At 41.1% G+C, this 27,353-nt stretch overlaps 1 protein-coding gene across 1 annotated transcript in view; it reads left to right on the forward strand.

The window, feature by feature from the left end:
- Positions 1 to 27,353, forward strand: part of zcchc14 (zinc finger, CCHC domain containing 14) — a 54,917-nt gene that overhangs the window by 12,429 nt on the left and 15,135 nt on the right. The window contains 2 exon segments of the mRNA XM_034205874.1: positions 7,094 to 7,189; positions 7,192 to 7,354. Coding sequence (XP_034061765.1) covers positions 7,094 to 7,189; positions 7,192 to 7,354 — 259 coding nt within the window.

Raw genomic sequence — 27,353 nt, forward strand, 5'->3', positions numbered from 1 at the left:
ACATTTTTTTAATGGATTTTTTGTCAAAGCACTTCAGATATTCATTGCTATCGGGATGTTAAGAGCATTCCATGGAATATAACAAAAAGTTTATCTCGAGCCGGTTTCTCAAACGTACCTACCCCACCTTTAATACGACCAATACCATCTGTTGTTCTTCAAGGTTTTAAACATGCATGAGTTTAATTTAACGTGAAACAGATGGATGCTGATTCACACTAGAGGAAAAATAGTTGAATACATGGGCGTAGGAAGCATCCTGAATGTGGGGGGGGACATTTTTAACGAGGGGTGTGGGGGGCCCCCCCCACGAAAAAAATAAATAGATTTCCTGTATTCTGGTGCATTTTAACAGGTGGTTTGATACTTTTATGTGGCTATACTAGCATGAGGAAAATGATGGGTACATTTTGTAATTTCATCCAGTAGTAAAGAAAGGAAACATATTTGATTATTAATTCAGAGCCGTCTTTGAATTAATAAAAAGCAGTTTAAATGCCCATTTTTTTTTTGTACATTTATATACAACAATAAATATTTGTGAGTGCATTGAGAGATATTGTTGTGGAGAGTCATTTATATATAAATCGCAAAATACATTTGTGAATCCTTCTGTGAGCATTTATTAATATTGAGACTGATCTGACTCCATACAGATGTTAAGTTCACCTAGGAATGGTATCATTGACTTAAATGTTCAAATAAATGTTGCTCTTCTGTCTATATTGGTCATATGATGCCCCTTGACTGAAATGTTTCCTGTTCAATATCCCCACTGATTTCCTTAAAATTCTGGGATGGGACATGGGATGGGACATCACAATTTACTCTAAACTGTCATTTCCCTTTCATCACTCACCTCAGCAATGAACCTCTCTCCACTGTCCCTGTGTTCTGCCTCTGACTCACTCTCAAGCGCCTAGATGTCAAGAGAGGTGGTGAAGTGATCATTATTTATTGAGCAGTATACTCTTTCACATTGAATCATAACAAGTCATACTGAATGTAAATACAACTGACTCTAAAGTAAGTCCCAGTCTGTGATATTGGACATTTTGAAGACTCAAAGTCCCAAGCAGCAGGTAGAATATTAGCTAGTCTATGTAATGTGCACAGAAAATAAATAGTTAACTGAATACTGGGATGGAAATTGCCTAAAGCACTCAGTAAAACATAAACACACACAAAAAGCTTCTGAATGATAAGAAGTATAATTAAAACATAATGCACATACCTCACATTTTGAGAGAGAGTACCGAAGTTAAAGAACTCAGAAAATAATCTCTTATCGAACTGAGGCTCCAGTAAAACACACAGTGCGTCTCTACATGGACATCAGTAAGCCGTTTATGAGTATTATCCCGGTTATGATCATATTGGGAATATGGTGTTTACATGAGCACAGAGAGATCGGGTTATTCATGTTCTCTGTTTACATGATAAATACTAGTAACCTGGCATTTCGATGCCTTTTCTCATCTAAACTATTCAGTATTTGTATCTCTCTATCATGACATAAAGACGAAACTCCTCTCAAGAAGTGAGACGCTTTTGTCGCCGCCGCGGCCATCACTGTTAACTGATTAACTGCTACCAGCTGAAGACTTACTTTCCTCTTCTTTGAAAAAATTGTCTTATGTCCATGTTGTCTGGGGGAGAAAACATATCAAACCAAGAGATCGTCAGCTTAAATTTTCGCTGTATTAACAATGTCCTGAACACTTGTGCCTTACCTCTGCTACCGGCATCGCTTCATACAACAGATCTGAGCTGTCCAACACTCCTTGAACATGCGCACTATGTGAGAATCTGCCTTGGTACAAGTAGCAGTGAAAACATGGTACGGAGTTTCATTGATTTGGGCATTCTCTCAATAAGCAAGTGGAATGGATTTGATAGTGAAGCACTGACACAGCGCTCTGCAAAGTGCGGCGAGTGGATAGACCGATTCACGGACTTTCCACATGGTAGAAGTGGGGGGGTCTAAACTAATCATTTGAAAAAGTGGGGGGGACTTGTCCCACCCTCATATAATGGCTGTGACGCCCATGGTTGAATACGATTTTCTTCAGCAGGATGCTGCAACAGTGCAGCGTTACAAACAGCACATACAGTACACAGGCCACATGTGCAAAACTGCATAATCACCCCATTATGTGAGTGCTTTATATATCTATAAAAACAGTACCAGTGTCAGAATTAGCCGCAGAGTTAATGACTTTTGTAAGAGAGGGGAGGAGGAGTTGCTGTGAGCACACATGCTGGGTTTTACAGGTTTCAGGTTGTTTTTATACTATGACTGCTACTAGGTGTGTTGGAGAATTGCACATGCTTTCTAAATATCCGCTTCTTAGTTTAATTCCCACACTTATCTTACTATTTCTTTCTTATCCCCCCTCCTGCTGACTTGTGCTACTCTTTTTACTTGGTGTACCTACAGTGTGACAGTAAGACTCTCCTTCCCCTCACATACAGTCTGCAGACAGAGAGTTGGCACGGAGGGCAGTAACATGCGGATGTGGCAGCAGCGCATTTAATTGTTTTCAGATATACCGGCCCATGGTGTGCGTGTGTGTATGATTGCAATGCAGGCACTAACACATGTTGGTGTTTCTTTGAAATAGTAAGAGAGCATTTCTCAACACATTTCTAGTTTTACGAGTCAGTATTTTGAGTTGTATTCCTGTTTAACCTTATGATAAGAAGCAACCTTAATTTATAGGGATAGGAAAAATATTTAATCTACAAACTGGTTGTAAACATAGCAATGTATTTCAGCTAATAACTTAAAGGAATGGTATGCTCATGACACTCATTTTTAAATAATTATCATCCGATAAAACAGACCAGTCTCTGCCAGTCTCTCTTTTTTTTTTTTTAATCCGATGACATCAGTGATTTTAAACTGATTAATTACCGAAATAACATCAACACTGTGGGCGGCGCCATTTTACCGGACGTGACGTAAACCATGCGTTTGGTTTCGAGGACACGTTGATGTTCATGTTATTTACTGTAGTTACTCTCTTCAAATATGCCTCATTGTATCGCGAAACATTGCCACAATTCTGATAGGAACAATCCACGGAATGCTCGGTTCCATCTGTTGCCAAAAGGTAAGCGTAGGAAGTACGTTCGGAGGCAGTGGCTAGCGAAATGTTGCCGGCCCGAACCGAAAGATCCACAGGCGCATGTATGCAGCGAACATTTCAAGTTTCCGGACGACTACTCTGAGAGTATGATAAAACATAACATGGGATTTATTGAACAACCATTACTTAAAGAGCCTGTGACACGAGTTTCCCCCATCATCCAAACCCATCAATTTGAGTAAATATTGTCCCCTTGAAAACCGTTACTGAACTGATTTTGGATATTTGTACTTTGATAACCATTAATCTGCCCTTCAATGTTGACCATTTTCTGGATCTTCTCGGGGATTCTTCAAGTCCCGCCAAATGATGTGTGACGTCATTGCGGGCACAGCGCTCCAGCTGCACCGTTCAGGATCCCAGCATCTGCATGTAAACGCACGATGGCGCACACAGCAGCAAGCTCAGACAGCGATGACAGTTTAATTTTGAACGTGTCTGAGAGCTCATATGAGGCTGAAGGATCGGTTTATGTTGTATCTGTTAGAAGTTTAGGACTTAGGTGCGTCAATATGGGCGATCATACGGTCATGTAGCCAGTGGGACTAAAAATCATCCCGGGACTCTCGACCGGCCCACTTCGGTACCGCTAGTAAATTGTCAACAGGGGGAGTGGGGGATGTCAGGGGCGGCAGGTGCTGTAGATAGTAAATGTAAATATGTAAATATTTGTGTCACTGCATCCTGGTAAAATACAAATATAATGCAATGTCTGTGTCTTTGACATTAGCGCTGCTAGCCACCTGTGCCCTGTACTACGAAGCCAGTTCAACAGACCCTGGATATGTTTGAGTAACAAACAAACTAACAACAACAAACTAACAAACGAGATCTCGCTAAGCGGTCCTACGACGCTGGTTATCAACTCGGTAAATCAAGCCAGGGTTTCTCTCTCCAGCTGAGAGCGCGTTCACGTCTAAGACACGAGTGGATCTGACTTTAATTACATTTGACTCGAGTGTTTCGTCAACATAATGTGTTGCTTAAAATAATACTTCTGCATACAGTATGTGACACTGTTAGTGTTGCACGGCCAGATACGGCTGGAGAAGCTGACTCAGATAAGGAAATATATGATATATTATATGATCGATGATCTGATTGATGATGTAATATGAATGATAAGTGCGACACGTCGGCGTCTTCTCTGCATACGGCAGTTTAAACTGTATTTCCTTTATCCTGTAATATGACTTGAGAGATTTAAACTCCGCACACTGAGTTGATCTCTTTTCTATAGACGCCGGAGGCGGGCAGCGTCAGGTAAAAAAAGTTATTTAGCCTTCCCAAACCTGAGCCTCACGCGCCGCCTATGGGGGATGTGCTAGTGATTTATCTGACCGGCCCACTTCGGTACCGGCCCATCGGGATTCGTCCCGATGGCCAGTCCGCCACTGCACCCAGCCCACGTAAACTGTCAACGGGGGGAGCCTCGCTGCGGGGAAACGGTGGACCTAGTGTCCCGATCGGAGTGGGAATAATAATAATAATAATCCGTGCATTTTATCCATTAATTTCCCCAACATTGCGGTGAAAAAACCACACGTTTAATCCATGTTGTTGTACTACAACTACAAAAAGCATCGGTTTGTTTTCTCATCAGGAAATGCAGACCGGCACAAACAAACGATTTTTAATCATCATTCTCACGATCATTTAATCTATCATATATTCGCCGAATTGACATGAAAGCACTAATAAATGTAGTTTCATCCACTTGAGTTTACAACTACAAAAATAATCGATTTGTTTTTATATCACATCCTACAGGAGGAAATTCAGTAGCTCTCACTACCGATTTTTAATCCTAATGTAATCATCATCTTCACCACGATCATTTATGTTTATGTTCGCCGAATTGACATGAAAGCACTGACAAATATGAATATACTGTAGTCAACTTCATTAAAACGTTATTAACGTGCCTAAACTCAGTAATTCACCATTTCTACGCATGACAACACACTTTGTCCGTGTTTAGCTCTCTCGCCGCACAGTGAAGCGTTCCCGCATTGACGTCACTTCCGGCTTCCCCCAAAACTTCAAAATGAGTCGAAGGAATTTCCCCGCGATGTTCGAAATTATTGATATTTAACGGAACGGTATCGCTTTTTCTTTTTTAAACTGACGGTTCGAGATTACTAGTAGCCCAATATTTCATTGCACAACAGTTGTTGGGATGCTGTCACAGGCTCTTTAATGGAGATGCAGTACCATCGGTCTTTCTGGTGTCATCACCGACCAGGACACCAGTTCGGCCAGTTGAGAAATCGCCCTCTGCAAGTGTGAAGCGACGGAGGACCAGAAGTAGTGCTCGGAGTAAGAATAAGGTATGTTATAGCGCATTTCCATTGCAGCGGGTAGCCCCGTTTAAACGTCCTTTATAGTCCAGGCCAGGCCAGTTTTTGGTGGCCTTTCCATATAGCGTAGTACCGGCTAGTGGGTATTTTCCCCCAGTTTTTCCGGCCCCATAAAATCGTGGTTCTAGGGCCAGGGACAACGAGGCTGAGTATGCTAAACTAGAGAGGGAATCACAGCTTTTTCTAACACCACAGTGTCGAATTCCCTGTGTAAACATATGCAATCCAAGTCGTCTGTGAACAGTTTATTTTCAAGCTCTTCAAGCTCATGACAACATATGTTCATAAGAGGATTGTCCATGGCTACACACCGATCGCAAGTACACCATTCATGTACAGGTCTTCCTACTCGCCTCCCGAAATCAATTGCACGAGTAAAGGGATCGTCTCCAGCAAGATCACCGTGCTGTTCATCCTCATCGTCACTGTCCCTGGATTCCTGACGGTTCTGACTACTAGGCTCGAACCTGTATGGCTGAATTCCCCCATCCAATCTCTTCATATTGCTCAAAACTTCTTCCTCGGCTAACGAGTCCGAACTCAAATACTCCGCCATGTTTTCGTGTGTTTACAAAGTGAACGCATGGATGACGTCACGACCATCACGTGACTACTGAAAATGGCCAAAATGGCAGCGGCCTGACGGAATATACAGGTTTTGATAAAAAAGAGCTATAAAATCATTATTTACCGAGGAATATCGCTGATTTCTTCAGGGTATGGTTTAAACATAATGTTTCACTAAATACTGAAGTTTTGATTAATTATCTAATGAGTGGAGCATTCCTTTAAATACTGAACCATTGGGTCCATGTTCCATACATCACAGAGCCTACTATCCTACATTGCAAGATACAGTGAATGGTTGTAATTCTCCAACACCATTGGAAAAAAACAACAACTGCAATCTTGTAAATAGAAGGGTGAGTCGAGAATAGTATAAGAAAAGTACATCCGACACTGAAATTAAATAATGCTTCACAGAAAGTTTCTATAACAGGAGTATCTTTAGATCTTGGATCAGTTTCGAGGTGTTAGAACACACGTGAATCCTGATTTTAATCGGATCAGCAGTTGGTCAAACAGTAAAAAAGCAGCCTACGGTTTGTGTTTGGACTCTTTCCGCTATGAGAAACACTCCGCTCCTCCAGAGTGTGCTAAATAAATAGGGGCTCCCTTTTGTACGAGCCTTGTTAAATATTGGTTTGCTTTCAATGCCAGATATTTCTCCTCGCTCTGCCTTAGCACTATGCATGTGTTGCTCAGTGTTTGAATTTGTTCAAGCAATGAGAGCACAGCTTCAGTGTTGCATTCATATTAATGGCTGTTAAATTAGTGCCCATGTGAAAGCTCCTGGCTGACAGGAAGGGGGAAAGTTTATGGATCTACTTTCTGGATAGTTGACCCCAAGACATACAGTACCTCCTCAAATTCACCCTCTTGGTACTGCACATGCTCCAGTGTGCTAACTAGCTTTACTGCGGCTAAGGAGTTATTACAGCCCTGTCTATTTATCCCTGACCTCTGCTCTGTGGTTTTACCCTCTGTCTTTCTGAGTGACCTTTCACCCCTGTGTATCAGAGCCGGACCAGAGAAGCCGGCACAGTCTCAGGGGTCACCACGGGACGACGAGACCAACCTGTCAGCCAGGAGCTCAACCCTCCTCACCCAGACCTCCCTCTCCCTCCCCTCCCCCTCCTCCTCCTCCTCCTCCACCTCCTCCTCCTCCTCCTCCCCCACCACCACCACCACCACTTCCTCCCCATCTGCCTCCTCTACCTGCTGGACAGGGCAAGGATGCAACAGCTCCAACCAATAACCACCGGGGACAAGAACGAAAAGGTGAGCCTCATGCAGTCATTACAGATGTTTTTATATACCTACTAATTATCTGATGTGGTGTTTCTAACTTATAACGATCCTTAAAGGTGGGGTAGGTAAGTTTCAGAAACCGGCTCGAGTGCACTAAAATTTGAAAGTACACAGCCGAAAAGAATCCGCCCCTTCCTTCAGACTTCCTTACAGAGCACCTCCTCCAACACACATGAACGCGCACATGACGTCAGCAGACTGGTGAAAGTGGCCGCCTGTTGCTGGCGAGTCATTGAAGTACTGCTGCAATGCACGCCCAATGACGGCACGCCCAATGAGGGCACGAGATACATTTGTGCGTGCACGAGATGGAAGGCTGACAGACAGGCAATCCAATCCGTTTAGCCGGCCCGGCTAAACGGATTGGTCGTGCTTTTTACAGTACTACGGCTTCCACAGATGACATTTTTTAATGGATTTTTTGTCAAAGCACTTAAGATATTCATTGCTATCGGGATGTTAAGAGCATTCCATGGAATATAACAAAAAGTGTATCTCGAGCCGGTTTCTCAAACTTACCTACCCCACCTTTAATTATTTACAGTACACTTGGTCCCCTGCTAATAACAGAAGAAATCCCCATTATAGTATGTTTATAATTCATTATAGACATTAGCATCATAGGAACTTTTACCATAATATCGTCCTCTGCTCCCAAGTGTGTGTGTCATCGTATGCAACAAGTTTAGTCTACTGGAACAAGATGTGACATGCTGGTACATCTGAACACAGCTAAGCACAAAGAATGCTGCCCTAAGGTGTGTGTGTGTGTGTGTGTGTGTGTGTGTGTGTGTGTGTGTGTGTGTGTGTGTGTGTGTGTGTGTGTGTGTGTGTGTGTGTGTGTGTGTGTGTGTGTGTGTGTGTGTGTGTGTGTGTGTGTGTGTGTGTGTGTGTGTGTGTGTGTGTGTGTGTGTGTGTGTGTGTGTGTGTGTGTGTGTGTGTGTGTGTGTGTGTGTGTGTGTGTGTGTGTGTGTGTGTGTGTGTGTGTGTGTGTGTGTGTGTGTGTGTGTGTGTGTGTGTGTGGTGTGTGTGTGTGTGTGTGTGTGTGTGTGTGTGTGTGTGTGTGTGTGTGTGTGTGTGTGTGTGTGTGTGTGTGTGTGTGTGTGTGTGTGTGTGTGTGTGTGTGTGTGTGTGTGTGTGTGTGTGTGTGTGTGTGTGTGTGTGTGTGTGTGTGTGTGTGTGTGTGTGTGTGTGTGTGTGTGTGTGTGTGTGTGTGTGTGTGTGTGTGTGTGTGTGTGTGTGTGTGTGTGTGTGTGTGTGTGTGTGTGTGTGTGTGATTAGAACACCCCCATATACAATTAAAATTAAAAACACACATTTGTCCATATTTCATTATTTTTATGTTTTTTGATCAGGGACATTTTAAGTTCTAAAAACGGACATGTTAGCAAGCAGAAATGCATCAACTTCCGCATTCACTTGTGGTCGTGTTTCAACCAGTGATACACATATACAGTACCAGTCAAACGTTTGGACACACATTCTCATTCAATGGTTTTTGTTTATTTTAATTGTGTTCTACTTTGTTGATTAACATTGCAGACATCAAAACTATGAATGAACACATGTGGAATTTTCTAGTTAACAAAAAAGTGTTAAAAAATCCTGAATATGATTTTTATTTTAGATTCTTCAAAGTAGCCCTGTTTTGCCTTGATGACAGCTCTGCACACTCTTGGCTTCTCTCAGTCAGCTTCATGAGGTCGTCACCTGGAATGGTTTTCTATTAACACGTGTGCCTTGTCAAGAGTCCATTTGTGGAATGACTTGCCTTCTGAATGTGTTTGAGACCATCAGTTGTGTTGTGCAGAGGTAGGGTTAGTGCACAGTGGAAAGCCCTATTTGAATACTGTTGTAATCCATATTATGGCAAGAACCACTCAGAGACTCAGAAAAGGTGAGCGGATGGTTTCTGCATGTGTGGTTCCCACCGTGAAGCATGGAGGAGGAAGTGTGAGGGTGTGGGGGGGCTTTGCTGGTGACACTGTTGGTGAATAATTCAGAATTCAAGGCACAGATAACCAGCATTCTGCAGTAGCCAGCAAAATATAAATCATATTCTGGATTTTGTTTGTTTACTAGATCATTCCATATGTGTTCTTTTATAGTTTTGATGTCTTCAGTATAAATCTACAATGTAGAAACAATTCAAATGAATAACAAACCTGGAATGAAACTTTTGACTTGTAGTGAACATCCAATAATCCCTCCCTTTTTTGTTCTGTTTTGGTCTCCTCCGACTCATTAGAAAAGTTTCTAATTAAAAAATACATGTTATGCTGCTAAATGCAAGTCGCTAATTACAGTAAACCTTCTTGTACTGTAAATGGGGTTTATTGGAGCTCATATTAGCTTCATGTTGCTATTTAATACATATTACATCTATGTACTGTAAGTGGTGGTAATGGTTCAATTGTGCGATCAAACTAAAACAAATAACTAAGAAAGGAACATTTGGATGATGATTCTCTGTTGGTTTATAACTGTGATTGAAACACATTACACTCTCTCTAAGTTCTAATTATCTACTGTTCTGCAGTAATGCAATGCAAAAGCATCATATTAAGGGCCTGAAACAACAAATATTCACCTTCTTCTAGACATTTCTAGTTTCTACCATAGCAGGAAAAGCACAACATTTTAAAGAGGACATATTATGTTCATTTTCAGGTTCATAATAGTATTTAGTGTCTCTACTGTGACATGTCTCCATGCTCTAATGTTCAAAAAGCTCTTTATCTTTCTCATACTGCCTGTGCTGCAGCACCTCTTTTCACCCTTTGTCTGAAACCAGAGCCCAGTCTGCTCTGATTGGTTAGCTGGCCGGCTCTGTTGTGATTGGTCAACCGCTTAGAGATGTTCCTCGCCTAAGCCTATCACGTACAATGTGTTGGAGCGCTAGCCAATACAAGCAAAAGTGTTACGTAGGGATGTTATTATGTTATATAATTTAGTTGGAATGCTGATACAGCATTCCAACTATCTGTTATGCTACGCACGAAATTCTTTATTATTCCGCCGGGTTATTTTGCGCCTCTTCTGCTCCCACATTCCACATCGCAGAAACTCCGTTCAAACATCAAAACGTTCAGCTCGGTCTGGAATCGATGGCTATTACTTTTCTCATTCATAACTTTCATAATTCCAGAGATACATCCCATAATTCATCACATTTTTAACATGGAAGTCAATGGAGAAACTCTTCAGACTTGAAAAATCTTCATGCGACTTCAACTTCAACTCCTTCATACTTTCACTCAGAAACCTCATTCCAACTTTAAAATGTTACACATCTTTCTGACATTATTCGTGTTAAACAACTTTTAAATCTGATTCATACTTTTAGAAATATTACAATTTTTCAGACCTTGGTAAAGAGGCCTTCTTCAGATTTTAACATTAGCGTGTATTGAGCAGCTCGTTCATTTGCGTGATGTCACAGCTAGAGTGGAGGACAGCTTGAAATTCGCCTTCATATTTTTTTTAAACCTGCCATAATTCCCAAACCCTACATTCCTGAGACATCATTTGTCATGACAAACATAGGAAAACATCTCGCAGCTTGAGAATTGAAAAAAAATGAAGCAAAATAATTAAACAAAATGCCTCTTCAATTCAATTCAATTCAAAACCTTTATTTATACAGATAAAACCCATTGAGATCATAGACCTCTTTTACAATGGTGACCTGCTTCAATTAGTTCCAAACATTAATACAAACATGACAGAAAACAAAGGACATTATATGATACTACAGTTTGTATACTAGTAGCATTTACAGACACCAATATTTTCTGATTGTATAGCGTCTATCCTAGCTTTAAAAACATGAAATGGAATCAAACTGCTTAGCTTCCATTCCTTTTGTAGACTGTTCCATGCTAGCGGCGCTGCGCATCTAAAAGCTGTATTTCCTAATACAGTCCTAGCAGTTGGCACATGTAATACAACCACAGCTTTAGATCTCAGGCAGTAGCCATTTACAATACGCTGTGAGATCAGGGAACAGATGTAAGACGGAAGTTTCCCTAACATTGCTTTATAAATAAAAAGATACCAGTGATTTAGCCGCCGTACAGTAAGTGAAAGCAACCCTGCCCTTGTATACAGGGTACAATGATGAGTCAAAGTCTTACAGTCTGTCACAAACCTTAGTGCACTATGATAGGCGGCATCTATCTTGGTGAGGTAATTGGCCGGCGCATTCATATAAAATAGATCACCATAGTCCAGCACAGGTAAAAAGGTCACAGTGACTAGCCTTTTCCTGGCCTCAAGAGAGAAACAGGACTTGTTTCTATAAAAAAAAACCTAGCCTAACCCTCAGTTTTTTAAGCAGGTTATTTACATGCAGTTTAAAAGAAAGACAGTCATCAAGCCAGATACCAAGGTATTTGTAAGAGGTTACCACTTCAAGTTTTTTTCCTTGCATGGTTACAATATCTAAAACAGGCTCTGGTGACTTTTTAGCTTTTGAAAAGAGCATTAACTTGGTTTTATCCACATTTAAAAGAAGCTTAAGCGCTGAGAGCTGAGTCTGAACAGTGTTAAAAACAGTCTGTAATTTAACAACAGCCTCCTTAACTGAGGTACCTGCACAATACATCACAGTATCATCCGCATAAAAATGTAAGGTAGCTTCCTCCACATTATCACCCAAGCTATTAATATAAATGGAGAATAAAAGTGGCCCTAGAACAGAACCCTGAGGTACACCATTAGAAATGCTCAACCACTCAGAAGTGAGCCCATCAAAGTGTACACATTGGGACCTTTCAGAGAGGTAGTTCACAAACCACCCCACTGCAAGGCTGGACAAGCCAATGCTGAGTAGCCTCTGTTTTAAAATGCGATGATCGACGGTATCAAACGCTTTAGAGAGATCAATAAACAGAGCTGCACAACTCTGCTTATTATCTAAAAAACTAGCGATGTCATTTACAACTTTCATTGTGGCAGTGATGGTGCTATGTTTTTTCCTGAAGCCCGACTGATGTTTCGACAGGATATCATTTATACATAAAAAGTCCTTTACTTGCTCACTCACTAGTCGTTCAAGCACTTTAGCCAGAACTGACAATTTCGAGATTGGCCTATAGTTATTTAAAATAGTTGCCTCCCCTCCTTTCAGTAAAGGCAAGACATAAGCAGACTTCCATACTTTAGGAATTGTATTTGTGCTAAGGGAGAGGTTAAAAAGAGAAGTAAGCGGTGGAGCAATACAATCTACAGCTATCTTTAAAAAGAAAGGTTCTAGGTTGTCCGGGCCAGCCGGTTTCCTAGGATCTAACTTGGATAAAACATCATGGACAACACCAACAGTAAAAGGGGTAAAACTGAAAGGGTTTTCCAGACCACATTGTTCAAGGATTGGAGCGTTCACAGAAGCAGAAGCACAGTCAGTGACAGAATCAAACAGCGAGCCACAAGACACAAAATGCTTATTAAAACAATTGAGCATAGTAGCCCTGTCTGATATAATGCCAGATTCTGTGGTGAGGCATGGAGGTAGCTCATTTGGAATATCACCAGTGGAAATCGATTTTATGGCTTTCCAAAATTTCCTAGGATTATTCAGATTTTCTGTGGTAACTGACAAATAGAACTTTGATTTAGCACTTTTTATTTGTGATGTGAAGCTATTTCTTAGCTGCCTAAAGCGTAGCCATTCTACCTCTGAGCCTGATTTCCTAGCCTTAGCCCAGGCATTGTTTCTCTCATGAAGGAGACTGGACAGTTCAGCCGAAAACCAGGGATTGTCTCGACCCTTCACTCTGAATTTACGCAGAGGTGCATGTTTATCTATAATTTTCATAAAACCAAGATAAAAATAAGACCATGCAGTTTCTACATCCGCACACAGATTGATCTTACCCCAATCAAAATCAAACAGATCGTGTAAAAAACCCTGCTCCACAAAGTGTTTTTTATCTCTCCTTGTGATAATGCGTGGTTTCACTTTTTGGATCTTAGTGTCCCTAATTGTGGCTACAACACAGTGGTCACTCACATCATTAGCAAATACTCCCACAGATGAGTATTTATGTGGCACATTTGTTAAAATGAGATCAATTAAGGAGGATTTATTTGGGGACTTAATGTTAGGGCGAGTAGGACTATCTACAATCTGAGTAATGTTCAAAGAGGTACACAGGTTTTTAAAGTCCTCTGACACAGAAGTTAACCAGTCCCAATTAAAATCACCAAGCAGCACTATTTCCTTGTAGGAAAGTTGAGATAACAGTTTTGCCAGTGAAGATAAGGAGTCCTTGACAGCTGAGGGGGGTCTGTAGCAACCCACCACCATGACCTGTTGACCCTTTGTGACTTCGACATTCACAGCTAAAAATTCCAGTTGTTTACTAACCGATTTGGAAACCATATTTGTTACACAAAACTTATTTTTCACATAAATGGCAACGCCACCACCTTTTTTAGGACGGTCAGTGCGATATACATTGTAACCATTTATGTAAATGTCAGAGGCCAGGATGGATTTATCAAGCCACGTTTCTGATAAGACAATGACATCAGCATCAGTTGAACTCGCCCAAATACGGACAAAATCTAATTTAGGTAACAGACTACGCACATTTAAATGAATTAAACCTAACCCAGATCTAGAAATAAAATCAGCAGGAGTAGCTATTTGACTAAAAGTACTAGGTGGACCCGGATTTGGCTGTACATTCCCCGATAGCAACAACAATAAAAATACCAAGCACCTTTTCCTCTTAATCAACACACAAACATTGTCAACTGTTTTAGAGTCACCAGAAAACTTCGCGAAAGTGAGATTAGAGTTCAAAAAACAATTCTGAAGGACCATCGTGGCAGGCAAGTGAGAAAGACAGACATTTGACGAGATGAATGTCCGCGACAGTGCAACCAGCAAATGTTTGTGCAACCCATCCGAACCTGTACAGGGGATGTCCACTGCCGGCGACAGAACAGACTCGAATCCAGCAGATTTTTCAGGATGACTACCGATCTTCTCATTGTCCAGCACAGTCAAAAAAAGGCACAGCAGAAACACGACATTTGCCATTTTCCCAGTTCAGCACAACAGCATCCACGAACAGCATCCTTCATCCTCTTGAGGGCATGAAGTGACAACTTTCAACATGTCTCCATTAAAGCCAATTATAAATTCAAGCTGATCTTTACTCACCACATTAGCTGCACACCTTTAGTTAATCTGCCAAAAAGGCCACATTATTAACCCAAAAGTACACAAAAAGTACACTTCAGATGCTCAAGTTCCTTGACATGTTTCACGCGTTGAAATTTCACCGATATCTGTTACGGTTCTTCAACAAAACGTTCACATGTAAGAGGTTTATGTTACAAACTTGGATACACAAGGGAAAAAAGGACTCAAATGCACGACCCGGGAGCCAGAGATAAAGTACAAGTAATATACTTTATTTTCCAAAAAGGATATTCAAAAAAGATAACGGCACTCTTCACGAGGCGAACAAAAATAGGTTTCACAAAGGCACAACAAAAAATCACTCGCAACGTGAGGAACAAACCTACAATAAGTTTCAGGAGCATGAATAAGGCATGTAACAAAAAGAGCAACCGTTGATGAGCAGAGTTCTGGCATGAGGACAGGACAAGACAAACTGACACTGAACACTGGGAGACTGGGGGATTTAAACACTCGACAACAAGACACAGGTGAAAACAATCAGGGGCGCGGCTGATGCTGATGAGCGCGGGAGAACACATTAGGAAAGGGAGTCAAGGAACCTGAAATGAGATGTGACAAAACAAAACGAGAAGTGAAAAATGATACAAAAATAACAACATGAAACATGACTGACTAACACTTTTTGCGGTGCACAACAGTTTATCTCTCATTCAGAACAATGCAAATGCTCTCCTCTCACAGATTACTGCACATCACCATGGAAACCTTTGATCTCTGGACACGTCGTTAGCTCAAATATAAACACCTGGGTCATGGAACACGATGATGTCATAACTCCAACAGACATGCTCAGAGCAGCAGACTTCAGATAATGGTTATTAATGGTCCAGCCTTCAACATGTCTATGTGCCATTAGTGAGTTTTCCTCAAAAGCTGGTGCCATGGCAACGCATCCCTCGCCGTAAAACACGATATTGCTATAACTCCTATGAAAATGGTCAAAAAGTGCTCAAACTTCACATGTGGGCTAACAGTCCAGCTGTGAAGACATCTATTTGACAGTTTTAAGATTTCTTCAAATGCCGTTGCCTTGGCAACACAATGCTCACTATGAAACACGGTTTTCTCACAACTTCAGTTCAAATGCTCGAAATGGCTCAAAACTTCACAGGTTTGGTAACGATGCAGCCATCAACGCATCAAAGCGTATTATTGGGTGTCATCAAATGCCGTTGCCATGGCGACAGATCATTCGCCATCAAGTTAGTTCAAAAGTTTGCAGTTCAAATATTCTGCCTTTTTACTTTCTTTTCTTCTCTCATCACACATTCAAGCCCCCAGTGTTCATGTATCATTTCAATCTAAATTCTTCACTTTCTTCTTACACATTACATTTCAGCATAGCAATTCAGCGTCAGATTTTCAGCATAAAGCATTCCCACTAGCAATTTCTTCAGGAATTGCATTCTCTAGTAAAAAACAAAAAAAACAAAAAAAACAAAGGAGTTCAATGGAGGCGTTTCAGGCAGGGCTGGAGTGTAAGGGAGAGAAACCCTCTCTGGAGGGTACTTTGGAATTTTAACTTTTGCAGACCATTTGCATGTACATAAACCGGTAATAAGACTACCCTTATAACGGGTTTACACATTTCATTTATTAATTAGGTTGTGAACACTTTATAAATCATGAATAAGCTTTTATAAGACATGAGATAAACAGGGCAACTGTGACCGGTTGCTTGCCAAATAGTGAGCCAACATTTACAGTGGGGCACAAAAGTATTTAGTCAGCCACCAATTGTGCAAGTTCTCCCACTTAAAAAGATGAGAGAGGCCTGTCATTTTCATACTAGGTATACCTCAACTATGAGAGACAAAATGAGAAGAAAAAAATCCAGAAAATCACATTGTCTGATTTTGAAAGAATTTATTTGCAAATGATGGTGGAAAATAAGTATTTGGTCAATAACAAAGGTTCATCTCAATACTTTGTTATATACCCTTTGTTGGCAATGACAGAGGTCAAACGTCTTCTGTAAGTCTTCACAAGGTTTTCACACACTGTTGCTGGTATTTTGGCCCATTCCTCCATACAGATCTCCTCTAGAGCAGTGATGTTTTGGGGCTGTCGCTGGGCAACACAGACTTTCAACTCCCTCCAAAGATTTTCTATGGGGTTGAGATCTGGAGACTGGCTAGGCCACTCCAGGACCTTGAAATGCTTCTTACGAAGCCACTCCTTCGTTGCCCGGGCGGTGTGTTTGGGATCATTGTCATGCTGAAAGACCCAGCCACGTTTCATCTTCAATGCCCTTGTTGATGGAAGGAGGTTGTCACTCAAAATCTCACGATACATGGCCCCATTCATTCTTTCCTTTACACGGATCAGTCGTCCTGGTCCCTTTGCAGAAAAACAGCCCCAAAGCATGATGTTTCCACCCCCATGTTTCACAGTAGGTATGGTGTTCTTTGGATGCAACTCAGCATTCTTTCTCCTCCAAACACGTCTAGTTGAGTTTTTACCAAAAAGTTCTATTTTGGTTTCATCTGACCATATGACATTCTCCCAATCCTCTTCTGGATCATCTAAATGCTCTCTAGCAAACTTCAGACGGGCCTGGACGTGTACTGGCTTAAGCAGGGGGACACGTCTGGCACTGCAGGATTTGAGTCCCTGGCGGCGTAGTGTGTTACTGATGGTAGCCTTTGTTACTTTGGTCCCAGCTCTCTGCAGGTCATTGACTAGGTCCCCCCGTGTGGTTCTGGGATTTTTGCTCACAGTTCTTGTGATCATTTTGACCCCACGGGGTGAGATCTTGCGTGGAGCCCCAGATCGAGGGAGATTATCAGTGTTCTTGTATGTCTTCCATTTTCTAATAATTGCTCCCACAGTTGATTTCTTCACACCAAGCTGCTTACCTATTGCAGATTCAGTCTTCCCAGCCTCGTGCAGGTCTACAATTTTGTTTCTGGTGTCCTTTGACAGCTCTTTGGTCTTGGCCATAGTGGAGTTTGGAGTGTGACTGTTTGAGGTTGTGGACAGGTGTCTTTTATACTGATAAGGAGTTTAAACAGGTGCCATTAATACAGTTAACGAGTGGAGGACAGAGGAGGCTCTTAAAGAAGAAGTTACAGGTCTGTGAGAGCCAGAAATCTTGTTTGTACTGTAGGTGACCAAATACTTATTTTACCGAGGAATTTACCAATTAATTCATTAAAAATCCTACAATGTGATTTCCTGGATTCTTTCCCCCCATTTTGTCTCTCATAGTTTAAGTGTACCTAGGATGAAAATTACAGGCCTCTCATCTTTTTAAGTGGGAGAACTTGCACAATTGGTGGCTGACTAAATACTTTTTTGCCCCACTGTATCTGTACTGCTAAGCCTTACAGTATATTGGCTTCTTAGCTTACTTCGTCTTCTTCATCAGCCAGCATCCTTGGTATCTGTTGTTCACTGAGTTGATTCCCCCCCCCATCCATCTTGATGTTTCTTGGCATCTCTTATGACCATTTACGAATGAGTTACTAACATTTATAACTACTGAAAGGGAGCCTTATTGTAAAGTGTGAAACACATCACCATCTATTGATGAGTCACTAACATTTATAACTACTGAAAGGGTGCGTTGTTTTTAAGTTTAATACACACGTCCATTTATGAATGAGTTATAACATTCACGCTTACCTAATACACATTTTTCACATGAAATGCAAAGTAAGATGCAAAAGAGCCAAGCAAAACATTTTATTCACACATGAAGAAAATTAGGACTCAAAATAATGACTATTTAGTATGACTGATACACATATTTAAACATAAAAGCTTTTCTTAGACATAAATGAAAGACTTGGTAAGACATAATGGTACTCAGACTGGAAAGGCTTTGTGTATATCCTTGAACAAGTGTCCGAGCAGTCCATCAGGGTGAGCAGAGCCAAGCCAAGATGACCATTCAAGAACCTTGAGGTGTTCCTCCAACAAACTCTGTACGGTTTCCTCTCAGTGTACGGACCTTTGACGGCCGACCAAGCTCTTTCTATATGTTGGATATGACTGCCAGTCTGGGGGTTCACAAACCACCTACTGTGGTTTATGGTGTAGTGGTTGTACCCCACGTTACTCAGCACTCTCCTATATGCCCTCCACTCATCACTAATAATGCTACTTCCTGACTTAACATGCCGTCTAATCAGAGGGACAGGGTGGCATCTTGATCGTTTCTCCACTAGTTTCAACACTAGTTTCAACACTAGTCTCCGCTTTTTGTCTTTAACTTCCATCATTCCGAAGCGTCCACGTGCATACTAACAAAAAATAAATCATAACATCATCTTAGTTAAAGAGACTGTGACACGGGTTTCACCCATCATCCAAACCCATACATTTTTTGTAAATATTGTCCCATTGAAACCGTTACTGAACTGATTTGGGATATTTGTACTTTGATAACCATTCATCTGCCCTTCAATGTTGACCATATTCTGGATCTTCTTGGGGATTCTTCTAATCCCGCCAAATTATGTGTGACGTAATTGCGGGCCGAGAGCTCTAGCTGCACCGTTCCGGATCCCAGCATCTGCATGCAAACACACGATGGTGCACACAGCAGCAAGCTCAGACAGCGATGACAGTTTAATTTTGAACGTGTCTGAGAGCTCATATGAGGCTGAAGGATCGGTTTATGTTTTATCTGTTAGAAGTTTAGGAATTAGGTGCGTCAATATGGGCGATAATACGGTCATGTAGCCAGTGGTGGAATGGGACTAAAATCAGCCCCACTTCGGTACCGGCCCATCGGGATTCGTCCCGATGGCCAGTCCACCACTGCACCCAGCCCAGCCCACGTAAACTGTCAACGGGGAAACGGTGGACCTCGTGTCCCGATCGGAGTGGGAATAATAATAATAATCATAATCCGTGCATTTTATCCATTAATTTCCCCAACATTGTGGTGAAAAAACCACACGTTTAATCCATGTTGGTGTACTACAACTACAAAAAGCATCGGTTTGTTTTCTCATCAGGAAATGCAGACCGGCTCAAACAAACGATTTTTAATCATCATCCTCACGATCATTTAATGTATCATATGTTCGCCGAATTGACATGAAAGCACTAATAAATGTAGTTTCATCCACTTGAGTTTACAACTACAAAAATAATCGATTAGTTTTAATATCACATCCGACGGGAGGAAATTCAGCAGCTCTCACTACCGATTTTTAATCCTAATTTAATCATCATCTTCATCACGATCGTTTATGTTCGCCGAATTGACATGAAAGCACTGACAAATATGAATATACTGTAGTCAACTTCATTAAAACGTTATTAAGGTGCCTAAACTCAGTAATTCACCATTTCTACGCATGACAACACACTTTGTCCGTGTTTGGCTCTCTCGCCGCACAGTGAAGCGTTCCCGCATTGACGTCACTTCCGGCTTCCCCCAAAACTTCAAAATGAGTCGAAGGAATTTCCCCGCAATGTTCGAAATTATTGATATTTATCGGAACGGTATCGCACCTTCTTTTTTAAGCTGACGGTTCGAGATTACCAGTAGCCCAATATTTCATTGCACAACAGTTGTTGGGAGGCTGTCACAGGCTCTTTAACAACAAAATGCACACAAATTACAGTAAAATGGTTGCACATCATGTTTCAAAATGCCATATTGTGTATTAGGTGCATTGTATAACATCATTTAAGGATAATTATACAGTAATGGTCCATATTGATTTTGTATTCTCTTGTACAAGAAAGCCCAGTCTATTGATTGATTGATTGAAAAGTTTATTAACAGCTTGTATATTGGGTACAGTACAGTACAGCTCAAAACATACAATTGTTAAGGGGATGCAGACCAGAGAAAGACTTCCGTCTTGTTTACATCAGGGTCCCCCATTTCCAATTCATCATATCATTTAAGACATATAATACATATTTGACATACAGATGGCTTATTTACAATTTACATACAGGTGGTTTTTTACATACAGATTGCTTATTTACAATTTTCATTTTAGATTTTGTTCTAATACATCCTAACCGGACATTTAAGACATACCAAGTCTACAGATATACAGTTAGTAACAGAGTCTAAAATGCGAGTATATACATAGATGGGGGGGGGGGGGAAGCTGTCCATTGAACGACAGGTTGAGATTTGTACCATTACCGGGGCCAGTTTTGCCATGCTCTCCCCCAAAGGTGCTCTTTAAGAGAGGTTTTGAAGGTAAGTATAGTTTTACTTTCCTTTACAGTTGTGGGAAGAGTGTTCCACCTTGATGTGGCATAATTGCGAAACGTGTATTCCCCCTTTTTTGTGCCAAATCTGGGTTTCACATGATTTGTGGAGCTCCCTCTGGTGTTATGATCATGGTATTCCTTGACCTTTGGGAAGAATTTTGACATGTACATGGGTACCATAGAGGTGTAGTGGATCTTGTAGACCAGGCCCATTGCAAGTAGCTGTACTCTGTCGTCTACTCTAAGCCATCCTAGGTTGTCAAAGTGGGCAGAGGTGAGGTGGGTTCTAGATGAAAGGTCAAGCAGTAGTCTGACCAGTTTATTTTGCGATGTTTGAAGTTTTATTTTTAGCGCCTTGGAGGTGCTATGGTACCATGACGTGCAAGCATAGTCATAGTACCCTTGAATGAGTGCTCCTGCCAGAGTTTTCAGGGTGTTTTGTTTACCAGAGAGGAGATCCGGTATAGGAATCTAGTTTGATTGACTTTTTTTATTACATTATAACTGCCGAACATAGGAACTGGGTACAGTAGGCCTACCTTCTCCCAGACACAAATACTCAAATAAAATAGTTTATTGGTGTTAAAAGAAGAGATCGCGGATACAAGCGGCCGAGATGGGTTTTCTCCGCAGGGTGGCTGGTGTCTCCCTTAGAGATAAGGTGAGAAGTTCGGTCATCAGGGAGGGACTCGGAGTTGAGCCGCTCCTCCTTCGCGTCGAAAGGAGCCAGTTGAGGTGGTTCGGACACCTAGTTAGGATGCCACCTGGGCGCCTCCCTAGGGAGGTGTTCCAGGCACGTCCAGCTGGGAAGAGACCCAGGGGTAGACCTAGGACCAGGTGGAGGGATTATATCTCTTCGCTGGCCTGGGAGCGCCTTGGGATCCCCCAGTCAGAGCTGGTTGATGTCGCCAGGGAAAAGAAAGTTTGGGGCTCTCTGCTGGAACTGCTACCCCCGCGACCCGACCACGGATAAGCGGGAGAAGATGGATGGATGGAACTTACCAATGCTTACTATTTATTTGATACCAATTTGGTAATACCATTAATAAAAAGAACAAGGTTTGGCCTCGTTCTTCAGATATGACTGTGACGTTAACGTGTAAGCTCAATAATGAACTCCAGCCCAACCAACCATATTGTAATTATCTTGAAATATGACTTTAATATTTGTAATATACACACATCTTATTGTGAGGTTGATTTCACATACACTACGCCGCTCTTCAACACTACTTTGATGTTAACTTGTCTACATATCGATCATAGCTAATTTAAATTAACCTTAGCAATGCATACAGTTACCTACCTAATAAGATATCTCTTTAAGTTACAAGGATGACCTTATTTTACCAACCTCAAACAGAAGCAATTTTTTCCCGGATGCTGAGTAGGCAGAGCCCCTGTAGCATCACGGAGCTGCTAGCAGAGAGACAGGATGCTAACAACAGCAGTCACTGGAATGACCTATCACTCAATGTGACCATGCCCTAATGTATGCATAACGTTAAGGCTTAATATAACTTAAACAAATTATAAATGGTAGTAACTCATTAATACATGGGAATGTGTTTTACACTTTACAAGGCTCCCTTTTGGCAGTTATACATGTTAGTAACTCATAGATAAATGGTCATAAAGAGATGCCAAGAAACATCCAGATGGAAGCGGGGATCAACTCAGTGAACAACAGATACCAAGGATGTTGGCTGATGAAGAACACGAAGTAAGCTAGGTAGCCAATATAAGGCTTAGTCATCTTGCCAAATGGTGAGCCTGTGTTGATATATGAAAACTACGTTAGAACTGGTTTATAAATGATTCTTAATGATTAATAAAGTGTTTACAACCTAATTAATAACCCAATTTTAAACCCTTTATGAATCCTTTATAAGGGTAGTCTTATTGTAAAGTGGTACCCAAAAACCTATATCACACACTACAGGGAAGGGGAAAGTCCAAAAATAGGGCCTCTTCAAGGGCACTCTGGAGGGCATTGCATCACATTTTCTCCACTGCAAGGGCACCCTAATGTAAACACAAAATATAAATGATGACTGGGCTGACAGCAGTGTCTTATCCCTTCGGAGTCACAATCACGCTGGCTATGAATTATTGGTTTTCATAATACCATTTGATTACGTAGGATATCTTCCATTATCACTCATGTGAGAGCAATCACCTGGCCAGCAGCTGGTGCCTCGGGGTGTACAGTAGGGCTGAACGATATACCGTGTCATGGCGATAACCGCGGTATGCGCATGCGCGGTATTCACACCGCAGGGACGTGCGGTTTTATTCTTTTTTTTTTAAAATGCTAACGCACTTTAGCACAGAATTCAAAGTAAAGATACCCTTATATTACTTATCGAAACTGCACATACAATATATCCGATTAAAGCTGAGACTCCACAGATTATTTAAGTATAGTATCTAAGCGATCCGATCTCGCAACAGGGGAAGCAAACACAGACATCACAACACGTACCTTTTACGGAGCTTTTACGGGAGATCGTCTCACCGTAGCTGTCAATCTGATCAAAAGACGTGTTCAATGGCATTAAAACGAGAAAGAAAAAACGCGGCTGAATCGGTTGATCCATAGGTTGATAATGTATCTGTGGCTTTGAAGCAATTGTTTATAATCCATAATTCCATTTGTATGTAAAAATTGGAGCACAAAAGTTAGCTGCTAATGGTAGCTACCAGAGTGTATGCAGCTTCCGGTTTTGGCTACGCGTCACTCTCACTCATTATTTGTTCATGTGTTGGTGTGTGTAGAACTTCCCCTGCATGCACAGCAAACCACCAATCACAATCATTCTGTATGAAGATTGATGCAAAACAAGTGATATTTGACATTTTTAGACAGATTTAGCACCAAAAACCCCTCTTTTGGGGCCATTTGGGTGGATTTTCCATATCTCTGGCCCACCTTGCTGGATTTTGACATGCGACATCTCTTTCTGACCGTCAGAGCCAATGGAATCGAGGGGAAATCACACAGTCCTTATTTGGTCATGTGTGTGTGTGAGACTTCCGCATCGCCAAGACCGGAAGCAGCAGCCACTCTGGTGGCTACCATTAGCAGCTAACTTTTGCTCTGCAATATTTACATAAAAATGGAATTATGGATTATAAATTAAATCATTTTTTTTATACAGAGACGTTAAAAACCTATGGATTAACCGATTCAGCCGCGTTTTTTCTTTCTCGTTTTAATGCCATTGAACACGTCTTTTGATCAGATTGACAGCTACGGTGAGACATCTCCCCTAGAAGCTACGTAAAGGTACATGTTGTGATGTCTGTGTTTACTTCCCCTGTCCGAGTTCAGATCACTCAGTGATGATACTATATAGCTAAATAATCTGTGGAACCTCAGCTTTAATCGGATATCTTGTAAGTGCAGCTACGATAAATAATAATAAGGGTACTTTTATCTTGAGTTCTGTGCCAAAGTGTGTTAGCATTTTTCGCTCAGGGGTCATTTAGATGCTTCTTATGAGACTTGTGTTTTGTTTCGGTAAAAATGGTTTGTATCGTCAGTTAGCTGAGATTATTTCCGTTAATCTGGTATAACACATTAATAGGTTCTTAAATATTACGATCCCCTGAGACACTGTCGTGAAAAAAAAAGTAAAGTACCCGCCGGGACTTTGGGGTTTAACAGGTTAAAAAACCCGCAATATATACCGCAGGGGGGGGGGGGGGGAAATCGCGATGTCATTTTTTTTCAATACCGTGCAGCCCTAGTTTGGGCGAGCCTCATCAGGCCAGTGTGTTATTGTCTTGGCCCCCTGCCTCTGTCGGTAACACAATACACAACCACCCACTACCTCATGGTCACACCACATAGCTGTCAGCAGCGTACATCTCACACTGATACACACACTAAGTTGTATCGAGAGTGTACAAACGCATGAAGCATGAAGACACACACTCTCACAGGCCCACACAATTAAGTTTATATGCTGTTACCCGACCATTTTCTCAGCGTGTGTTTACAGTTTTTGCTACCTCAGGCCTGCAGAATGAGACCTGTGTTGGTTTTACCTGTGTTTTTTGTTGGCACACACATATCAACTGTAGTTGCCTGTAAGAGGCAACATCAGGGATATACTTTATTCACTTTTTGGATATCATTTAAACTCTACTTTTGATCATGTCTCGCACACACCGTCCTGGACTTCACAAAGTGTGTGTGTGTGTGTGTGTGTGGCAGCCTAGATTAGAGTGAATGGCAGGCGGCATTTAGAGCCTTCCACAGCTGCTGCCCAATGGTGATGAGGGATGTGTGTGTGTGTGTGTGTGTGTGTGTGTGTGTGTGTGTGTGTGTGTGTGTGTGTGTGTGTGTGTGTGTGTGTGTGTGTGTGTGTGTGTGTGTGTGTGTGTGTGTGGTGTGTTGTGTGTGTGTGTGGTGTGTGTGTGTGTGTGTGTGTGTGTGTGTGTGTGTGTGTGTGTGTGTGTGTGTGTGTGTGTGTGTGTGTGTGTGTGTGTGTGTGTGTGTGTGTGTGTGTGTGTGTGTGTGTGTGTGTGTGTGTGTGTGTGTGTGTGTGTTGAGATCTCCTCCTCTCTCGTTCCTTCTTTATCCCCCTCTTTATTTCTCTCCTCCTAAACTCGTGTCTTCTCCTCCCCGGCTGCTTGTTCCTGCACGCCTCATGTGGTTTCAGATAGACAGTTTGGGAGTGTAATGTGTCTAAATCTATAGCCGGAGGTGTTCTCCTGCACACACACCCATCTATTTCATGTTTCCACCACTTCAACTCATTCTCACCTTCTATTTAATGACATGGATCTAATGGCAGGAGCAGCCCGAACCTGCCTCTGCAACTGAGGCATGCATCCAGACGTAGAAGTAGAAATATGCGCAAATAAAACATGATGTGTGCATACATATGAGGGCCGTCACAATACAAGATTTTCACTGTGTAGTTAATATTTACAATACTGTTATAGGCACGTTCATTAGGAATAATTTCAAAAGAAAATAAGCCTATTTATTTCAATTTACGCTTAAAACTATTGTTTTTTTCCCTTTATTTGACCAAAATTGTTGATTGTTGATTTTATAGATGCTCGATTACTTTTTCCAAATGATCATATGTGTATTAACATGATATCAAAGGTTCGTTAATACATGTTTTTTGAGAATGCAAAATTGTAATGTACAGATTGGTAGATTTGCATCTATAATAATTAAATCAACCTTAAAAAAGTGCTATATATACACAGAATAAATTAGGGATACTATATATTTTGACTTGAAGAGGCCATATTAACTTACAAATGTCACTTTATTAAGTAATAATAATTCAATTTTGAATACAAATATGTGTTCCCAAGCTACACTGCATGATTGGGGATGAGGTTAGAGTAAATAACAAATGAGAGGATTTGGTGCCAGCATCGAGGGCCGGATTAATACTCATAGGTACCAAGATGTAAAATCCTTAAAAATAATTCACAATGACAATATTATCTCTGTATTTATAGAAAATTCCAAGAAGGAAAAAAAGCGTATAAGTTAAATTCCTTTTGAACTTACTTATTGTGCGTTTGTCTGTTTTTGACCATGAGGTACACTGATTTGTTTGGGAAGGAAGACAAAGTGAGAATGGAAAGCAACAGAAACGATTGAAGAGATGCTAGATCATTTTAAACAATACTATGAAATATATAAAAATAACTTGAGAATTGAAATGTTTTTTTTTTTATAAATAAGGTTATTGTTAACACCAAGATATGTCACGACAGCTTTACCCCTTTAAAAATGCAACCTTTAACTCAGTTGTGACAGATGAGCATCCATTTGTTAACCGTAAATAAGTAAGTGCTATCTACACATAGACAAATTATGATCCAATATGCCTTTTGACAGTATTAGGCCTGCACATTTCTCTTTATTAAGTCATAATTCTTTACTTTAATACAAATATAATGTGTTCCCTAGCTACACTGGATGATTGGGGATGAGGTAATTGGAAATGTCGTTTTAGAACTACAGAAAAAGGACTCAGAGGATTTGCTGCCAGAGGGCTGGATTGTTACTCATCAAGATGTAACTTCCTTTTATAGTCTTGGCTAGCTACAGTATTGTAAATTGGATACAAATAGCTACAGGCAGCCAGTGGCAGAGTGCAGGTTGGACCAAACAGATTTAGGCAGGATTTAGGGAGGTTGAATCCCAGGTGAGAGCACCGTCCTGAATGAGCTGTACAGTAGCAGCTGTGTGAAGGGCTTTGGCAGCACAGATTCTGTCCAGATGGAAAACTAGAGTGCATACTCTTAGTGCCAAGAGTAAGCCTCATCTGATGGAGAAATGTTCAGTTATTCAACTATTAAATGTTCACAATAATACATCTTCACTAACATGGCGGTTGGTTTAAAAAATATGTCTCCAAATATTTACTATTAACTAAATGTAAGATGAAGTGATTCCAATATATTTTAGTGCCATTTCAAAAGTTATAATTATTACTAGTAATCATTAGCCAGGATAATCATGACATTAACCTTTTATTTTATTGTGATGCTGAAGGTCATCCAATATTGCCATAATGC

Source organism: Gymnodraco acuticeps, unplaced genomic scaffold (genome assembly GCF_902827175.1).
Source record: "Gymnodraco acuticeps unplaced genomic scaffold, fGymAcu1.1, whole genome shotgun sequence".
NCBI lineage: Eukaryota > Metazoa > Chordata > Actinopteri > Perciformes > Bathydraconidae > Gymnodraco > Gymnodraco acuticeps.